The 15041-nt window shown below is 40.1% G+C and overlaps 1 protein-coding gene across 2 annotated transcripts in view; it reads right to left on the bottom strand.

Moving 5' to 3' along the window:
• Positions 1 to 10087: 10087 nt before the first annotated feature.
• The window catches only part of n4bp2 (NEDD4 binding protein 2), a 98400-nt gene continuing 93446 nt past the window's right edge, over positions 10088 to 15041 (bottom strand). The window contains exon 16 of one of the 2 annotated variants that reach the window (XM_068036514.1): positions 10088 to 11459. In XM_068036514.1, coding sequence (XP_067892615.1) covers positions 11420 to 11459 — 40 coding nt within the window. In that variant the 3' untranslated portion in view covers positions 10088 to 11419. Of the gene's footprint in view, positions 11460 to 13606; positions 14324 to 15041 lie in introns of those variants that run through there. The other variant, XM_068036507.1, reaches the window with a different exon arrangement.

Genomic DNA, 15041 nt, shown 5'->3' on the forward strand with positions numbered 1-15041 from the left:
GCCCCTCCACCTCCGTTGTTCCAGTGAAAACAATCCTAGTTTATCCAACCTCTCCTCATAGCTAATGCCCTCCAGACCAGGCAACATCCTGGTAAACCTCTCCTGTACCCTCTCCAAAGCCTCCACGTTCTTCTGGTAGTGTGGTGACCAGAATTGCACACAATATTCTAAGTGTGGCCTAACTAAAGTTCTGTACAGCTGCAGCATGACTTGCCAATTTTTATACTCCATGCCCCGACCGATGAAGGCAAGCATGCCGTATGCCTTCTTGACTCCCTTATCCACCTGCGTTGCCACTTTCAGTGACCTGTGGACCTGTACGCCCAGATCTCTCTGCCTGTCAATACTCCTAAGGGTTCTGCCATTTAATGTATACTTCCCACCTGCATTAGACCTTCCAAAATGCATTACCTCACATTTGTCCGGATTAAACTCCATCTGCCATTTCTCTGCCCAAGTCTCCAACCGATCTATATCCTGCTGTATCCTCTGACAATCCTCATCACTATCCGCAACTCCACCAACCTTTGCGTCATCCGCAAAGTTACTAATCAGACCAGCTACATTTTCCTCCAAATCATTTATAAATACTACAAACAGCAAAGGTCCCAGCACTGATCCCTGCGGAACACCACTAGTCACATCCTCCATTCAGAAAAGCACCCTTCCACTGCTACCCTCTGTCTTCTATGACAGAGCCTGTTCTGTATCCACCTTGCCAGCTCACCTCTGATCCTGTGTGACTTCACCTTTTGTACCAGTCTGCCATGAGGCACCTTGTCAAAGGCTTTACTGAAGTCCATATAGATAACATCCACTGCTCTTCCTTCATCAATCATCTTCGTCACTTCCTCAAAAAACTCAATCAAATTAGTGAGACACGACCTCCCCTTCACAAAACCGTGCTGCCTCTCGCTAATAAGTTCATTTGTTTGCAAATGGGAGTAAATCCTGTCCCGAAGAATCCTCTCTAATAATTTCCCTATCACTGACGTAAGGCTCACCGGCCTATAATTTCCTGGATTATCCTTGCTACCCTTCTTAAACAAAGGAACAACATTGGCTATTCTCCAGTCCTCTGGGACCTCACCTGTAGCCAATGAGGATGCAAAGATTTCTGTCAAGGCCCCAGCAATTTCTTCCCTTGCCTCCCTCAGTATTCTGGGGTAGATCCCATCAGGCCCTGGGGACTTATCTACCTTAATGCTTTGCCAGACACCCAACACCACCTCCTTTTTGATAATGAGATGACTGAGACTATCTACACTCCTTTCCCTAGGCTCGTCATCCACCAAGTCCTTCTCTTTGGTGAATACTGATGCAAAGTACTCATTTAGTAGCTCGCCCATTTCCTCTGGCTCCACACATAGATTCCCTTCTCTGTCCTTGAGTGCGCCAACCCTTTCCCTAGTTACCCTCTTGCTCTTTTTATACTTATAAAAACCCTTGGGATTTTCCTTAATCCTGTTCGCCAATGACTTTTCATGACCCCTTTTAGCCCTCCTGACTCCTTGCTTAAATTCCTTCCTACTGTCTTTATATTCCTCAAGGGATTAGTCTGTTCCTAGCCTTCCAGCCCTTACAAATGCTTCCTTTTTCTTTTTGACTAGGCTCACAATATCCCGCGTTATCCAAGGTTCCCGAAACTTGCCAAACTTATCCTTCTTCCTCACAGGTCCTGGATTCTAATCAACTGACGTTTGAAAGACTCCCACATGTCAGATGTTGATTTACCCTCAAACAGCAGCCCCCAATCTAAATTCTTCAGTTCCTGCCTAATATTGTTATTATGAGGATTGCTAATATGAGGATGATTTTTTTTTAAGCAGTGAGTGGTAATGACCTGGAACTCACTGCCTAAAAAGATGGTGGAAGCGCAGATAATAAATTATTCCAAAACAAAATTTGATGGGCACTTGAGGGGAATAAACTTGCCCGGTTACGAGGAAAGATCTGGGCAATGGAACTGACTGGATTGCTCACCAGAGGGCCAGCATGGACTTGATGGGCCAAATGGCATCCTTCTGTACCATTATGCCTCTATGACTCTAAATGCAGTCCATGAACCCGTCCTCCAAACTACTTTTGCTAATTTGATTTGTCCAGTCCACATGAAGATTATTGCATTATCTGTGTTACAAGCTTCTCTTATTTCTTGATTAATAGTCTGTCCAACAGAAAAGCTACTATTTGGGGTCCTGTAAACAGCTCCCATCAGTGTTTCCTGCCCCTTGTTTTTCCTAATCTCCACCCATACCGATTCTACTTCTTGATCTACCGAGCCAAGATCCTTCCTCACTAGTGTCCTTATGTCACCCTTTATTATGAGGTCCACTCTCTTCTTTTCTATTTTTTCCAAACATCAAGTACCCTGGAATATTTAGTTCCCAACCTTGGTTACCATGCAAACATGTTTCTGTAATGGTGATTAGATCAAACCCACTTATCTCTATTTGTGCCATTAGTTCATCTATGTTGTTATGAATGCTTTGTGTATTCAGTTAAAGTGCTTTTAATTTTAACTTTTTCCTATTTTTTCCTGATATGACCTTATTCACTGATGCACTGCTTTGGTTAAACTCTCTTCCCCTTCTTGTTGCACTCTGCTTATCTTGATCCAAATCGCTACACTGCACAATGGCATTGACTTTTCTCTTCAGATTTATAAATTTCCCCTCACCTGAACCATCCCCCCTACTTTTTAGTTTAAAACCCTAATTATTTGATTTCCCAGGACACTGGTCCCAGTCCAGTTTAAGTGGAGCCCGTCCTAATGGAATAGCTCCCTCAGTACTGGTGCCCAGAGGCCCATAAATCAAAATGCATTTCCCACACGCCTCTCTGAGCCACCCATTCAATTCTCTGATCTGTTAGACCGCATGCCAATTTATGCATGACTTAGGTAATGATCCGGAGATTTTTACTTTTGAGGCTCCACTTATTAAGTTGGACCTTAGTTCCTCAAATTCTCTCAGCAGAATCTCATTCCTAGTTTTTGACCAATGTGGAACCACAAATGGATCCTCCCCTCCCCCTCCCAATTCAAGTTCTTCCCCAGCCATTTAAGAAGATGTCCTTAAACCTGGCACCTGGAAGGCAACATAACCTTTGGAACTCCTAGTCACAGCTGCAGAGAATATCTATCTCCCTGACTATACTGTCCACTATCACATTCCTTTTCACTCCCCCAATTGAAAGGCCTGCATCATATCAGATTGCAAGACAAAATTCAATGCACTCTGAAAGCGTGGATGATCCAACTAGGATCAAGCATATTTTGTGGTTAATAATTTTATTCAGTGATAGCCTGCCTGTAGAATGCTCATATTTTACAATCACTTTTAAACCTCAACTGCATATGTATGGGGAATCCTTTCTATCTGAGCCCCAGAAACAGGTGCTGCAATTGACAAACACCAGATAACAAACTGATAAGTACGTTTGGCAGGAAGATGTTTGGAATATGTAGAAGGATGTGTGAAAAAACATTCAGTGTTATAAACTTTGAATATGCTACTGTAAAATAGACCTATAGCTTAACAAACAAGATAAGGCCAATTAATCCATTCAACATTTGGTCATTCAGACTCATCATCAAAACTCAAGCACACACATTTTTGTCTACAATCAATATCACTTTGCTACCCCAGATGTACCCCAGCTCTTTGCTTAATCGGGAAATGACACATTTTCCATGTTTGTTGAAATGCATAAAAATTAGTAATCATGGAAGCTGACATTGTATTGCCATCAGAAATGTTCTTTCCGAATATGCATACCCCTAAGTGTTCTGTGCAATTAATTTCCATATAGATTATGGTGGTATAAATCTGAACTATGAATAGGTATTGTGGATTTGTTTTAAATAAATAATTATCACGTGCACTTAAATGCCTGGATGGGTGCAGCTCCAACATTCAAGAAGCTTGACACCATTCAGGACACAGCAGCCTGCTTGATTAGCACCCCATCCACAAGCATTCACTCCCTCCACCACTGATGCACAATGGCAGCAGTGTGTATCATCTACAAGATGCACTGCAGCAATGCACCAAGGCTCCTTATACAGTACCTTTCAAACTCACGACCTCTGCCACCTTGAAGGACAAGGACAGCAGATGTATGGGAACATCACCACCTGCAAGTTCCCCTCCAAGTCACACACCATCTTGACTTGGAACAATATCGCCGTTCCTTCACTGTCACAAGTCAAAAACCTGGAACTCACTTCCTAACAGCACTGTGGGTGTTCAAGAAGGCAGCTTACCACCACCTTCTCATGGGCATTTAGGGATTGGCAATAAATGCTGGCATGGCCAACGACGTCCACATGCCATAAACGAATTTTTGAAAGTGTATCGAGCTCTGCATCAAGGGCAGATTAAAATTGTAAGAAATTTTATTTGTTGAAGGACTTGCTATAATCTTCCAATCTTGCCTAGATATGGGGGTAGTGCCAGAGGATTGGAGAGTGGCAAATGTGATATCCTTATCCAAGAAATGGTGTAAGGACAGTCCAAGCAACTACAGGCCCGTTTGTTTAACATCAGTGACGTGTTAGGTTTTAGAAACAATTATTAGGGAGGAAAAAATCGACAGGCACTTGGGAGAGATTTGAATTCATTAAGGAGAGCCAGCACAGATTTGTAACAGGCAGATCTTGCTTGACTAATACAAATTGAATTTTTTGATGAAGTAACAGAGAATGTTGATCAAGGGAAAACAATAGATGTTGTCTACATAGATTTTAAGAAAGCATTTAACAAAGTACCGCATAAAAGGATGATTACCAAAATTGAGGCTCATGGAATAGGAGGGTCAGTGTCAGCTTGGATAAATATATTGCCTTAAGGACAGAAAACAGCAAGCTATGGGAGTGATCTCCTTGCAGCAAATGAGATTGAGGGGGGATTTGATAGGTGTACAAGATTATGACAGCTTTAGAGGAGGTAGACAAAGAGAAGCTGTTCAGATTCTGATAGTACAAGGACTAGGGGACTGTCACGTAGGCCCCCACGTGCCAAGAATGAAGCACACATTATTTCGCCACATGAACCTTAAAAAGTTAAAAATGTTGCTCAGAAGAAAAGAGGGCCTATCACAAGGAATTGCCAGGTCCCTCGCCGTAAAGACCTTGTTTGCATACCAGTAGACTGTGTTGGAACAAAGGACCCAATCCCTGCTTCTCCAATATACAGATGACCTGGTCAGACCAATTTAGTCACACAACTAACTGGCTGTTTGAATTTGAACTTGCCACAGAGTGTTTGAGACTCAGAAAGCTGTTTGCTCCTGGACTGCAAAGATCTCTCTCCTGTCTGCTCCCATTTCTTTCTCACAGAACTGAAGACCCATTGAAGACACATGAACCCCAAGAGAGAAAATTCTAGTGAACAAGGTTTTAAGAAGAATGCTGGGCCCCAACGGAAAGCAAAACTACTTGCAAAAGGACTACAGTGACTTTGAAGCACAATAACCAAGAAACTCTTCTGATTTTGCCTCAAACCTCTATTTTTCTTCTGCTCTTTTCTCTCTATTTGCATGTGTGTATCGTGTATGCATGCTAGCGTGGGGCACGGCATGTATCTGTAGGCATTAACCAAATTAGAGTTTAAATTTTAAAAAATTTCACTTTTCTTCTTTAAACCTAAGAAAGCCTGTTTATGCTCATTTCTCTGCCTTATAATTGGAAAATGGTGAACAAGGATTCACCAAGGGGGAGCTCAAAACACAGTGTATTTAAAATTAAACACTGTTACAGTAAGACCAGGTGAAGGCTGAAAAGAGCCCTAGACACCATTCTCACCTGGTCTTAACAGGACACATATTTAAGGTTTTGGGCAAGAGATGCAGGGAAGATGTGAAGAAGAACTCTTTTAACCAGCGAGTGGTAACGACCTAGAACTTGCTGCCCATGAGGGTGGTGGAAACAGAGACGATCCATGATTTCAAAAGGAAATTGGATGAGCATTTGGGGGAAATAAACTTGCAGGGCTACAGGGATAGAGCAGGCAATGGGACTGATTGCCTGCTGTCTGTACAGCAATCCATCGACTCGATGGACCAAATGGCCTCCTTCTGTGCCGTAATGACTCTATGACTTAAAAAGTACTTCATTAGCTGTAAAGAGCTTTGGGTGTCCTAAGGTTATGAAAGGTATAAATGCAAGTTCTTTACTTTTCTAGGTCTGCAGCAAATCAGCGAGGCACCAGTAAGAATGCTAAAATTGGACTCAGCACGTCTTATCTAGAAAGTTGAGGGAAAATAAAGTAGCCAAAGCTCTTGTTTCGTTTAACTATACAATAATCCCTGCTGGACAATTAACATGTGCATATATTGAGTGAGGAGAGAATTGAGCTTGGTGTGAAAGCTGGCACTTGCTGTCTATGCTTATACTTGAAGAATAATCATTTTTAATAAGTACTAGAGGCTACCAGCACTGTAAAACTGAACACCAGTAGGAGTTCGTGCCAAAGTACCTTCTAATTTATTTTTGGAGTGCGCAGGTAATTTAAGTGTGGGGCCCTTTAAAATTTTGCCTGACCGCACACATGGTAGTTTAAAGGGGATGAGTTGTACATGACCTGCGCAGAGACCTTCGGGTTGCTGCAAGGTTGCGCAGCTTAGAGGGAATATTGGGTGGTGCCTGCAGGAGGGAACAATCTGAAGGGAGGAAAGAACAGAAAATACTAGAAATGCACAGTATAATCATCAGTATCTGATAAAAGATTAGAAAGATTTTAGATGTACTCTTTCATGAGAGCTGGCAATGTCAGGCCAGAAAAGTCCCTGTGAGAGGGCAATTCAGGCCAAAGAATAGTAAGTGGGGAAGGAAGAGTTGGTGGACATGAGTATTGATGCTTTCTGATACATGATATTGCTTAATATATTAGACATTGGATGTTCACTATGTGTCATAGTATCAGCAGTGGCTTAGTGGGTAGCACTCTTGTCTGAGTCAAAAGGATGTGGGTTCAGGTCCAACTCAAGAGACTCGAGCACAAAATCCAACTCAATACTTCAGTGCAGTATTGAAGGAGAAAGTGTTGCACTATCGGAGGTGTCATCTTTCAGATGAGATGTTAACCAAGGCACCATTTTCCTACTGTTAGGAATGTTGGACTTTGTAGTCTGGTTATGTTTTAAAAACTGTGATGTTTAATGCAGTGTAAAATGGATTCGGAGGAAACATGTGACCTCACACCAATTGTAACCAAAGATAAGCTCGGGGTCTTAGTTACCATGGAAACAAGGAACCCAAATCAAAGACCCTTTTGAAAGCAGGGTGCAAGGTTGTAACACCTAAAGGACTATGGTTTCACTCTCCCAGATGCTCAGATGGTAAACAGGGAGACAGGGGCTCTGAAGTGCAAATTTCAGTTGCAATTGTTAACACCTGGAAATAAAGGAAGGCCCAGGTGGTTTTGCTATGGTTAAACTTATGGGGCTGAATTTTACACCACCCCAGTGGGTTGGATGGTGGCGGCGTAAAATTGAGCGGGAGGCTCCGGGAGGCCTACCCGCCCCACTCCCGCCTCCAGCCGTTACGGCGGTCAGGGCGTGGGGTGGGGGGGGGAAACGACCTGCCTGCCTTAGGCCAATCAAGGCCTTTAAGTGACCACTTAAGGGCCCTCGTCCGCCTCCACAGGTATTTTACCTGTGGCAAGCGAGCGTGCTGGGGACATGAAAGGCCACCCAGTGAAAGCTGCCGGCCTTTCTGTGCACCGGGGTGGGGGGCCATGGCCATGGTGCCCGATTGAGGGCTGCCCCCGCCTCCCACCCCACCCCCGGGACCCAAGGCGTTCCCTCCCCCCAAACGACCACTCCAGCCTCACCAGGGAAGGACCGATCCCCCTGGTGAGGCAAGCCCAACTTAGCTCGTCCCCAGGCTCCATGGCGTCGGCTGGGCTGCAGTCCCAGCAGTGGCCACTGCTCCCAGTGGCGCTGCTGGGACTAAGAGTTGCCGGCCCGCTGATTGGCCGGCAGCTCACTGAGGCGAGACCTCCTCCCTCAAGTAGGTGGAAGTCCCGCCTCGGGACAATTAAAGCCCGGGGACCCGTAAAATACGGGACTGATCCCCGGGCCAGGTGGAAGCGGGTTAAGTCGATGGTGAATTCCCATTCGCCTAAGGTAAAATCCAGCCCATGGTCTCTGAGAATTGTAAAAGGCAAAGGCAAGACTATTGATTTTGTGATCTGGATACATTCACAGACATTCCTAGGTCTGGAGGCTGGCTGAAAGGAAGACCAGGAAGCAGAGCTATGCAGCCTAGAGAGAGAGAGACAGAGGGAAAAAAACATCTACTCTCAGATCACCATTATAGCAATAAGGCTGCTAAGATTTGAACCAGATTTGAAAGTTGAGGTTTGCGGAGGAGAAAAGGCAAATGGGGTCACCAGAGATTGCCTTGTTAACAGCAGACCAGTCAAATGGGCTCCGGACAAATGAGTGAAGAGGGCATTGCTTTTTTGAGAAGGACACTGGGAGATCCAATCCAATGCAAATTGGAGGAGTTTGGGACTTTTAACTGCAAGGATACTGCCACACAGGCCCCCACCTGCCAAGAATGAGGCATGTTAATGTTGTCATATGAACATTGATTTCAAACTTGCTGGGAAGAGAAGGCCTGTTACAAGGGCTGCCAGACACTTAGCTGAAAAATATTTGCATACTAACAGACAGTGCTTGTGGAGACAAAAGGATCATTCCCTGACACATTCAACCCACAATGGATTTTGATCACCAGACATTGAAGGTGTAAGGAAGAGCATTCCAGAGACTGCTGAGGTGATACAATCCACAAAAGCCAGGACTGGTTAAACCAGCTAGTCACATGACTAACTGGCTGGTCCAGGGTTTTTTGAACTAGCCACAAAGTTTTTGAACTCAGAAAGACTGTTTGCTCCTGGAGTGAGAGGACCTCTCCTGTCTGCTCCCATCTCTTTCTCACAAGCCTCTGGACCCACTGAGGACACATGAACTTCAAGAGAGAAAAGTCTACATCAAACAAGGTTTGAGAATAATACTGGACCCCAACAAAAAGCAAGACCTACCTGCAATCCAGGACTTTACAGTGAGCTCGAAGAACAGTAACCAAAACCATCTTCAGATATTGCCTCAAACGTTTCCACTTTATTTCTTCTGCTCTTTTCTGTCTCTATCTGCATGTGTGTATGCATGCTAGCATGGGCGCATTGCATATCCGTAGGTGTTAACCTAATTAGAGTTTACGTTTAATAAAGTTCAGCCTTTTTTCTTTCAGCCTAAGAAAACCTATTTGGCAGGAAAACTGTGAAGTTGATTTACATGGAGTCATGGTGGTCCTTTACTAAATAGGCGATGTCACTGGATACAAGCAATACAAGGTATCAATAGCAAAGGATTCCTTGCCTCACTGTTCTGCGTGGCCTTGAAAGATTAATGTGTTGATCAACAATGAAGCCATATTCTACCTGATGGAAATTTATAGAACTGATTAATGTTCTTTTGATTATGCTCATTGACAATCAGAAGATTCAAATTTATTGCATTAGAATAAGTTGGCAGATACATCTCTGATCAATGATAACTATTAAGACTCACTGTTCAGCTCAGATTGATACCTATCCACTAACTAAGAGGATATTGACGTATGTGCTTTGACTTTGCATGCAGCTTAAGTTTATATCCAAGCCCAAAGCTTTAGGGTGTGAATCAAATAATAATGGATTTGAAACCTAAATCTTATTTCTAAACTGGAATCTTGAGTATCCATTGGGTAGAATCATATGTACAAATTTGGAATATCATGGGCATCCTTCTGTCGGAAATACAGAGGTGCATTTGAGAAGATTCTGAAAATAGTGACAAAGATGATTTCAAGAAGCAAAGCTCTAAGATAAGAACAGATTCACAAATGAATGTGTTTGATTGAAAGAAATATTGAGTGCAGACATGCTCCACACCTTAAAATACAATTCAGACGCAAATGTCATTTAACTGGGACAGTTCACATGCCTAAAAAGAATACAAGTAAAAAAAATCAGGTAGTTTAAAAAAAAATCCACAAATATGAAACATAAACACCTTTATTAGAAAAAAATCTTGTAAAATACATTCCATCATACTCTGAAAAAATAAAATCCAATATAATTAGTTTGATAGACTGAAACCACAAAATGTCAAATTTCAAACCATAAGGTAAAATATTACAAACATTTTAAAATTTATGTGTCCACTATTTACTTCATATATTGTTTGTCAAAGTATGTAAAAACTGAAACATTTGGTCCTTATGGCTGATGTGAAAAGTAAATGTAGCATGCAGATTATATCCTGTGCTTCGAGTTACAAAATCACAAAATTACATTTTAAAATTCAAATGAATTTAAAATGTCATTCAACAGCAAACATCAGTAATCTGGTAAAATCATGTGGTCTAAAATAGCCAAAAACATACTGAATATTAATTTCAAAGCACCCTACCCATCAATTTTCAACTTATAATTGAGCAATATTGGACAAGATTTGCACATATCTTTAAAGTCAGCAATCATATTGATTCGATCCCAACCCACAAAGAAAAAAAAATTGCATTTATATACTATCTTGTCACATCTCAAATGTCCCAAAGCCTTGTATGGTGCAATACCCTTCAAGTTCACTACTAGTGCTAAATTCTGTTACTCAAAATGCAATTATATTACCACTGTTGCATTAACACAAAGTTGTTTGCAGGCAAAACAAAACAAAAATAACGATAGAACTTGGGATGCAAATCCTAATCCGACTCCTGAACATAATAAAGCCAAGTTGTATCAGTTCTCACCAGACTACATCACTCTGGTGGAGTTTGCACAGGGTACTGCTCCATCAGAATAAGGCTGTATTTTAAAAGTGACCTTTTAAAATAGTGGCAGTCCAGTGAACTAGCTGCGCTCTTCATAAATATATTTTTCAATGTTTTTTTAATGCTAGGAGAAAGCAGATGCTATTTTCCAAAATTAAAAATTAGCCCCAAGAATTGGAGCTGCCTTCATGAATCCAAGATCCCTTGTGGCTAATCTCTAATCCATAAATACCAGCTTGAGACCAGTAGCTGCACTATGGCTAAAGCTTTACTGATTTATATGGATATCATCTATTTTAATTTTCTCTGGTTAACTCATGAAAAATGAGTTGATACTAAATTATGCAACTGGATGGGAAACACACAGCAAACTTTAGTTTGAAGATATACTGCCCTCAGAATATAAAGCATACAGATTATAAAACCAACAAAAACAAATCACACTGGTTGTTTTTAATTATCTTTTAAAGAAGTCACACTGAGGAGAGGATAAAAAACATTTTTCAATCCTGGTTTGGAATAAGTGAAATAATTAAACTGGAGATTCATCAGCAAACATTCGGAATGAATGTATTAGGACTTTCAAAAGTATTACCCCATCACATGGAGGATATTAGGCACAAAGAAGTATCTAAAACAAAAAAAACAGATGTAGGAAATCTGAAATACAGAAAATCCTTGTTAGAAATGATAACCCTTCCTCCTCTTTCCACAGATGCTGCCTAGTTTTTTTTGTTTATATTAGTAAAACATCTATCTTATGAAAATACAACTTGTAATTAAAGGAGAAAGCAATTCTACAAGAAAGTACAATCAATCACTGATGGCTAATATTCAGCCAATACTTAAACCCAAAGGCATACTGAGAGATTGGAAAACAAGTGCTACACAATAAAAATGCCAAAAAGGGAATCTCCTAACATATATGTTCCGTACCCTGCTTTTTATTTTATAACTCAGAAGAATTTATATGGATAAAGAGTTGTGAGAACTGAACTTGTCCATGGTGCCTTTCCTCTTTTAAAAAAAACATTCTTGTACTTGCATTTAGTTCTACAGAAATCCATTAAATAAACTTTAGAAATGGATAATTTTTTTGTCAGAAACATATATACATACAGTTTCTATATATATTTATAAAATATATATTGATTCATGTATTTAGTGCATTTTACAACCCTGTAAACATGATTGTTTCTCTAGTCTGTTAAAATCACAAGTAGGGATCAATGTTGACTTTCTCCCTTCATATAATTACTTATATACTCAACCCACTTGGTTGTGAGAGCACTTCCTAAATATTTAATTGTTTTCTTGTTTAGCTATTGAACATCTGCCTATTTTAACATGATGGAAATTTAGTACATTATTTAGGCACCATGTAATTGCTGTACAAATACAGTTTCTACCAGGTTTCAAATAATCTTTTGTTCAATTACTTATTTTGAAAGTGTAATTATGATATGCAGGAGGATAGTGTAGCATGTTCTAACTCCAGTATGCTGCACCATGGCGTGCTAAAATGTTGGTCTGCACTTGATCCCACACTGTTACCAATCTCGGTCATGCAACATGGGGATCAAACAGGGAGATGGAATAAGAGGCAGAATTTCTTAGATCACTCCCGTGTGAGGCATAAAACTGCAGAACAGGCTGAAGAGCATGTGACAATGTAGGTCTTGGGAAGAAGCTTAAAAAATATTTTAAAAATTTTAAATTAACTGAAGTGGTCATACATAAGAAGGAATAGACATATACATCAACTGTTTCCAGTTTGCTGAACAGTAAAGCAAACTGGTGACCTGAGGAACAGGTTTCTATACATCTGCAAGCTCAGTGATAACAATGCGTAACTTTTAAATTATGCCCAAAACATTCTCCCTCTCAGTTCATTCACAGCAATGTTCAGTATTCCAGCAAAAATTGTGGCCTCATCCCTTAGAGTCTGAATCACTGGGGAAGGCTTTCTTTCATACTTCAAAATATTTAATTACACATTTAAATGATCAATCTGAACTGCTAAACATTAGGCTATAATTAAATTATGGCACACAATGACAGATGATACTCAATATTCAAATCCATAATCACAATAAAATGTGGATATATAGAATACATGAGAAAGGATGGGATCAAAGTAGTAAATAAAATGCACTGTTTTAAAGTATCTGTAAGTTTCATAAAACTGCAAAAACAGAATAAACCCGACTTCTTTCTAGCATTGTATGAACCTAGTTACTGAGCAGCATTATAATTTAAAGTACTGTGTCTTTGTTACATGTTTTGTGGTGGAAAAGTACATAATTTATATTCCAACAAAGTCCTATACAGTCACTACAGCATAAGAAATCTGCAAACTTGTCTAATTAAAAATGTAATTGACCATAAGTTTATAACAGTCTTTAGAGATTACAGTTTTAAAAAGTGATACATTTGCATAAAAAGTGATGTGCACAAATCTCTTGTAAAGGTTTAGAATAGTAATTCATGATAAAGTAGTGCTGAGCAATCAATGTCTAATACTTGGTGCTCTTTTCTTCTGTCCCAACAGAGATATTTTCAATCTATAAATATTTTGAGCATTGGAACGTCACACCCTTTTATAACATAATAGTGCTAAGAACTTTATATTTACTGAAAAGAAACACAGAGCAGGCAGCATTATATCCCAATGCAAATTCTTTTTCTTGACAACACTTTTCCCCATCATATTGCATCAAACTTCAAACTAACTTAAAAATGTGTTGTATTTTTACTGTTTTAAAACAATAGCAAATATGAAGCAGAATGAAAAACTTTATTAGTTAAAACATGGGTATCACATTTGCAAACTTAATTTTTGTGCAAAAGGCTACAAAAGTTAAAACTTTGTTTTTGTTTCTTTAAAAAACCTTGTAACGTACCCACAATCTCACTAGAGTTTACAGGTCTAGATCCCCTCAAGTTTTAATTCGGATCATATTGTTTCAGTACAAGATAAACGTTTCGAAGTTGGGGGGAAAATCCTTTTCAACTGTGATATGCATGTTGAAACAATCAACAAAAACAGAGTAAACTGCTCAGGTTTTGGCAGCCTCAAGATGTTTCAGAATGGTCAGTTCTTAACCTTCTGTGCTGATATTTTGAAACACTACAAATAAAAACTAAAAGACTCAGGACAATTATACAGAACAAATTTTAAAAAGGTTGAATCTACTATGATGAGTACATTTATCAGAACAGCATTTTCAGTGTGAAAGATGCTTTACTCCAGTAGAAGTCAAATAGGCACTATTAAGTATACCAGAATAAAAGTTTCACTGTATTCAATACTGCTTGATCTCCCTGAGTGTTGCCATTTCAAAAAGCACTGCACGCTTACATGTTTGATACAGTGCACGAATTCTGTAAACCTATAAGATAACTGCATACTCTCAGAATTAGGAAGGAATTTTCTTGTCAAATCTCCTTCAATTTAACTTGATTTTCACAACACCTTGCTGTAGCTCCATGAACCTATAACAAACCAAACATGCATTAAGTCAATTCAGTCCCCACTGGTAGCACTCTTGCCTCAGAGTCAGAAGATTTAGATTCAAATCCCACTCCAGAGATTTGAGCACAAAAATCAAGGCTGACACTCCAGTGCAGTATTAAGGGAACGTTGCACTGCCGAAGGTGCCATCTTTCAGGTGAGATGTCAAAACCAAGGCCTGGTCTGCTCTCTCAGATGGATGCAAACGATCCCATTGCACGAAATCCAAGACCACCAAAGGAGTTATCCCCTATGCCCTGGCCATTGTTTATCCCTCAATCAACATCACAAAAAAAATTATGTGGTCATTATCACAATGCTGTTTGTCAGAGTTTGCTGTGCACAAGTTGGCTGCCTTGTTTCCTACATTATGACGTTTTAAAAGTACTTCATTGGCTGTAAAGTGCTTTGGAATGTCCTGAGGTTGCGAAAGGTGCTATATAAATGTGAGGTTTTTTTGCAGCACACCCATGCATCCAGTTGCACATATCTGAAAATGTTGTACTTTATGCAGTCAGGATCAAATACAGTTGATACATTTGAAAATATTAAGCACTTGAACTGGATCATGACAGTAGACATTATACTAATAGTGCAAGATTACTTATTCAAACATTTTAGATTTACCAGTTTTGCTGAAAGCTCAAATAGTTTTGTAATCAGTGTGATCATCTATAGATTCCACTACCCCTGCAACCC

Source organism: Heterodontus francisci, chromosome 1 (genome assembly GCF_036365525.1).
Source record: "Heterodontus francisci isolate sHetFra1 chromosome 1, sHetFra1.hap1, whole genome shotgun sequence".
In the NCBI taxonomy this organism is placed as follows: Eukaryota; Metazoa; Chordata; class Chondrichthyes; order Heterodontiformes; family Heterodontidae; genus Heterodontus; species Heterodontus francisci.